This window comes from Anneissia japonica, unplaced genomic scaffold (assembly GCF_011630105.1).
Source record: "Anneissia japonica isolate Jap-2015-1 unplaced genomic scaffold, ASM1163010v1 scaffold287799_len804019_cov200, whole genome shotgun sequence".
NCBI classification, from domain to species: Eukaryota; Metazoa; Echinodermata; class Crinoidea; order Comatulida; family Comatulidae; genus Anneissia; species Anneissia japonica.
This window is the reverse complement of record NW_022716884.1, coordinates 47861-53907: the sequence shown is the minus strand read 5'-3', so window position 1 is coordinate 53907 and position 6047 is coordinate 47861. Positions and strand designations below refer to the sequence as shown.

The following is a 6047-nucleotide window of genomic DNA, read 5'->3' as shown; positions in this document are numbered from 1 at the left end:
CAATGTATTTGTGAGGTTAAAAAGCAAATGCTTTGGGAAAAAAAATATTAAAATTAAATGGTAATCTCTCCTCTACAAAATATGGATAGATTCTTATTTTAAAAATATTAATGATACCATTTTTGATACCAGATTTAAAAATATTGATGAGATAATTCTTGGATTATCAAAAACGCACAATGCGTTAATATAATATGTGGCGTGCAATCCCAAGAAACTGGAAAACATATACAAACTTGAACTTAACACCTGTAATACATAGTAAGAATGAATGTAAGGAAACGACATTAATATTTTAAAGATCCAAAGAGTTAAGAAATTATATTCGTCATTTACAAATGACAAATTTAAGGTACAATAAATCAACAGTTGGAAACCAGCCTACAAATTAATTCAATCGATTGTGTGTTGGAACAACAAAGTGCAATGTTACATGTAAAAAAGATTGTACTTGGGAGATTTGACGAACGTATCAATGAATTAACATTCTCTATATATACAAGTAAAGTTTGAAACTTTTTTTCCTCAATTTTTTTTACAATTTTTTGAAATATAAAAGGGGGGGGGGCTTTTTGGGGGGGGGGGGGGCGGCTGGGCCCTCTTTAATCCGCCACTGCGACCGCAGCGCCAACCGCTTCCATTATACTGTATATCTTGCACAAATTTGGTGCTCCGATAAAAGGATATGGTTGATGCCTACTAGATTTATGTCAAACCAGTTGGCGTAAGGCCTACTGCTGCTGCCCAGTATGTCACTCTACATTATCTCAACATCTGTCTGGGCAACTGGGATATACAAAAAAAATAAAAAAAAAACCCCCCCCCCAAAAAAAAAAAAAAAAAAAAAAAAAAAAAACGAGCAGTAAGAATTATTAGTGGTAACACATACACTGTTGCCTGTGGTGCTATTGGTGTCCCTAAACGGGAGGACAAGAGAGTAACAAAATTGACATCTGAACGATATAGACACCTGAATATAGTAGCAAAATGCATGAAAGAAAACTGCGCAACTCTAACAAACTACAAATGCTAAACTGCAGAAGACAACCTTACAAAAACACTACAATTCCATACCTGGTATACCAAGCTGATAGGCAATGTAATTATATTGAAAAATGTATTGGTCTCCTGTATCTTAGCCTAATGACCATTCAAAATTTTGTAATTCAACCTGTTCGTTCATCATATTTCCCTGTCTACTTAATGTTTATTTGTAATTTTCATTTTTAATTATTTATAAATAATAAGAACTATAATTATAATAATGGTAGTTTTAATATTGATGCTTGATATTTAGGCATAACTTTTTATCTATGAAATTATTCTTTTAAAATTTAATATTCAATAAGTAAATTTTTCTACAATTGTTTTTCCATTTTATTTTTCATGTTTAAAAAAAATATCAATATATTTTGTTACTTTTTGTAATTTAATAGACCTAATGATAACCTAATATCGTATTGATATTTTAATTTATGAATATATTTGAGTACTTATATAGTGAAATGCTATATATATATATATATATATATATATATATAATTACATATTAGATGTGTATAAGAGACAGCTTGTAGGCTGATCCCTTTCAGAACACAAACATACACACACGATGATTACACAACGTTTAGTGAGTGTAGTTGTTTTGGACGTGAGAAAAAAAAAAATCCTGCAACGCTAACAAGAGCCAGGGATTGGAACACAAGCATCTTAACCACCGAGCTATCCAACCCCACTCCACACACACATTAGTTTAGTCCACTGAGCTAAGCTCGCTTATCATTAAGCATTGATACCAATAATATAATCTTGAAATGTTAAGGAGAATGAGGAAGATAGCGATACATTGTATTGTTTTGCCCAATTTTACTATTATTGTTCCACAATACATTTTGACAATACTAGCACAAAACATAGAACAATTTATCATTATAAGACAACCTTGCTCTTGTCTTCTGAAGACGAATATAATACACTTAATGCCAAAAAAAAAATTCATTCAATTCATTGTAAAAACTGAAAGGGAAAGTCTTCTGGCCGTCAAGACAATAGCATGAAACTGATTAATTTTTCACTAAATTGCTCTACTGAATAGTCTTATAAACACTACCGAGAACGTTCTTTTCATTTCATGAATATCAACTTTTATAAATTAACAAATATTGTATGTACAGTAACAATGAAATCACAGTTGGCTGAGATTACATAAGATACAGTTAAAACTATGGAATTACTATTTCAGAAATAGACATATAATTCAAAATCATGTTTCATAAATTCTTCAGCAATACAATATGCTACACAACAGCAATGACAATAATAATAATAATAATAATATTAATAATAATAACAATAATGAGGACGATGTCGACGACGATGATGAAGATGATGATGATTATTATTATTATATAGTAGTAATAATAATAATAATAATGATAATAATAATAACAATAATAACAATAATAATAATGATAATAATAATAATAATAATAATAATAATAATTATAATAATAATAATAATAATAATAATAAATAATAATAATAATAATAATAACAATAATAACAATAATAACAAAAAACATAATTTGTTAATGCCCTGATCTGGAACAACATAACATTTTCAAAACAATGTTCTATTCATATGTTGACAAAGATACTTTTATCATTTTGTCGATTTATTGTGTTAATACTATACAATTCTGGTGAATAGTTTAATAAGCAACAACAAGACTATAACTTGTATAAATTAACAACAATTTATGTACAATGAAATCACAATTGGCTGAGATATTTCATAAGATTCATAAGATGAGGTTAGGACTATTTCAACAATTGACATTATTCTGACATTATATTAAAGCGATAGATTTTGCTAAACGAATAATATTAAAGATAAATATCAACATTTACAACAATAGCAACTAACAATAAAATATTATTAATAAATCTTGACATAATAATAATAATATAATTGTTCCAATAACAAGCTACAAAAAACACAACAAATAAACGATGTCATCGCAACCATCTTAGAAAAGTCTTGAAAAAAATTACCCAAACCTTATCAGCATTGTTCGCTATACGAGACACTAATAATGAACTCAAATGGATTAATCTTAAATACAATTTATACAATCTTGGATCCAGAGTTTAAAAAATTAAAATTGAAAATTATTTGTTCTTTAATTTAATTATTTTTGCTGCAACTTTTTTTCTCTTCCTTATAATTAATATATAATTATATGGAACATCAATAGTATATTAATAATAATAATTATTATTATATTAATTATACAATAACAATAACAACAATAACAATAACAATAACAACAATAATAAATATAATAGTAATAATTATTATTATCAAAGGAACGACTTAACAGCAGACAGCTAAAGTTTTAAAAAACATCAACAACAGATCGTATCTTCATCATAGGCGAAGCCTATATTTAATTCAGTATGTTAGGGCCTTAACAGCCCCAAGACACATGTTTCGGCAGTGCTACTACCATCGTCAGTTATCGTATTGCACGCAGGCAATCAATAGTATAGGGGAATAAAAAATTAAATGTTTTGCATGCTAAAAAGTTGTGGAATGAACCATAAAAATACTACAAAACATAATATAAATAAAGATTCAGTCTTCATTATAGGCTTCGCCTATGATAAAGATATGATCCGTTGTGCTGTTTTTGAAAATAATTATTATTGTTTTTTTTCTTCTACCATCTTACTGTATTCATGTGGAAAACAGCATTTGAACTGTTTTATTCTAATCATCATGTAGAAATAGTATGCTTCTAATAAATAATAAATATAGGCCTATTATAACCATTTTTTCAGTAACGTCTTCAACGACTTCATCTTCCAAAGAGCCGTACCTTCTTCCTCGATAACAATTGTTTACAAGAGAAACGGTTGGAAGCAATTGGAAATGTACAAACGATGATGTTCGAGCGTAATTCGGTTACTGCTATGCAGAAATCATAGCGATGATCCGAAATCTGACGACGATGTCAGTAATTCGTACAATGTTTTCCGGTAGACAGCCGAGAAATCGTCAATGATAAAATAAATGACATCATAATACGTTTTAAAGCTCTAGTACCTCATTCGTTTGGTTGTCTGGTACTCCGTAAAGTGCCTGGATACCGTCAACATCATCATCCGTTAGCTTCACATTGTATGGATTGCTGGGATACGCGTCGTGCATTAGAGCGCCCTCTATCTGTGAATGCCCTAGCCCCAAACTGTGGCCAATCTCGTGTGATGCGACATAGAAGAAATTATAACCAGCTGATGAGAAAAAAAATCGAAGAAAATGTACAATAGAATTCCATAAAATAGATAAAATCCAGACAAGACAAATTAAAAAAATACATTAAATAAAAATGTTTTTACAGTCAGGTAATAAATTACATATTTTAATTATTTTGTATCTAATATCACTTTTTGACCGCCATCCCCGGAAAAAACTTGTTTCAAAAAAATAGTCTGAATAGGGTAATACCATTTAGCTATTCCAATAATAGCTCTTGGTAGGCGGTTAGGCCTAATACTGTACTATCTGATTAACGGAACTCATGCCCTTGATCACCGTGTGAACATTTTGTAATGTGCATTGTATCAGGAATTGAAATGACCTTTGTGGTCCTAAAATTCAAACAATCAAGCTTGTGTTTAGTGGTTTTTTTTTCCTGCTAAAGGTGTCCTTTTATTTCCGAGGATAGGAAAGGTGATTCAGGTATTAGTCGGGAAATTGCAAACGTATACAACAATAAATAACCTAAGTTGGTTAGGATTATCTAGTGTCAAAACACTCTGGCTCTCAGACCTGTTTTAGGATTTTTTTTTGTAAACATAGATATGTACAAACTTTATATTAAATAATAAAGGATAATGCAATCTCAAAGCAAAGAAACATTAATAATAATAATATGATAATGATGACATGAAAATATAATATTACGTTATTAAATAAATCCATACTTTCCTTACTTTAAAAAGAAAGGCAGATTGAGAGATGTATACTAATTTAGTATTAAACAATTACAAATATTATAGTACAAACTGATAATACAGAATGAAAAATATAAATTAGTGAAATAAACAACTTAGGTAACTAAACAATAATATTTTAAGTAAAATACGAGCGAGCATAGCCATGTCAGCTATCAGTGGCGGATCCACAATTTAGAGGAGGCCCAGTGAGAAACTTTAACAGATGGAGGGTCTATACTACCACCTCAGCCCCACCACGGTTGGGGTGAGGTAAAAAAAAAAGTATAATTATGGCACCTCTAAATGGCCGAAAATGGCACTTTTTACTCAAAATTGAGTGGAATTTTTTTAAAAGTATCATTTTAAATTTTGAACAATTTAGGGGGCCCGGACCGGCTCCCCCACCCTTGAATTCTCCCCTGGCAACGTGTGTACAATTAAACCTATATGGGCCTATGCCAATGATAATTTTTATTTATTTATCTAATTAACTGGAAACAGGTAATTTAAGGAGGAAAAAAGAGAGAATAAAAAAGAATTGTAGGCTCACTATTCACAAAATTTACAATTAGAAATAACAATCAATATAAAAAAGTGGTCAATTTTGGAGCAGAAGTTTTAATATTGACGAAGGAAAATAAGTGGAAGAGGAAAGCATATTATAATTATTAAACTTTCAATTAGGTTTAATTTGGCAAATTACTGCTACATCAGATCAATAATAGGTCTATTCTATAGTATACGGTATCTTTCCAAAATTATACCGTACCGGTACTTAGACTATGATTTATTATCATTGTCTCACACATACTGTGAGCGCAGTTCCATCTTAAACAGTTTTAGAACATAAAAAAGCTGGCAGGGTGACAGACATATTAACAATAAAATCTAATATATTTGAGTAAATGATTCACACACTACGCGGTATACGTAGCCTGGGTTCCAGGCCCTAATTTTAGGTTACTCACTCTTTATTACACTTAGTGCGCGCCATACCTAATTTAATTGGCGTCCCATACTCGATTTCTTTTCTCTTATACACATCT

General features: G+C 30.1%; 1 protein-coding gene across 1 annotated transcript in view; it reads right to left on the bottom strand.

The window, feature by feature from the left end:
- Window positions 1–3248: 3248 nt before the first annotated feature.
- The window catches only part of LOC117110031 (72 kDa type IV collagenase-like), a 7557-nt gene continuing 4758 nt past the window's right edge, over window positions 3249–6047 (bottom strand). The window contains exon 4 of the mRNA XM_033252596.1: window positions 3249–4296. Within this exon, the coding sequence (XP_033108487.1) occupies window positions 4094–4296 (203 nt within the window). The 3' untranslated portion in view covers window positions 3249–4093. The remainder of the gene's footprint in view (window positions 4297–6047) is intronic.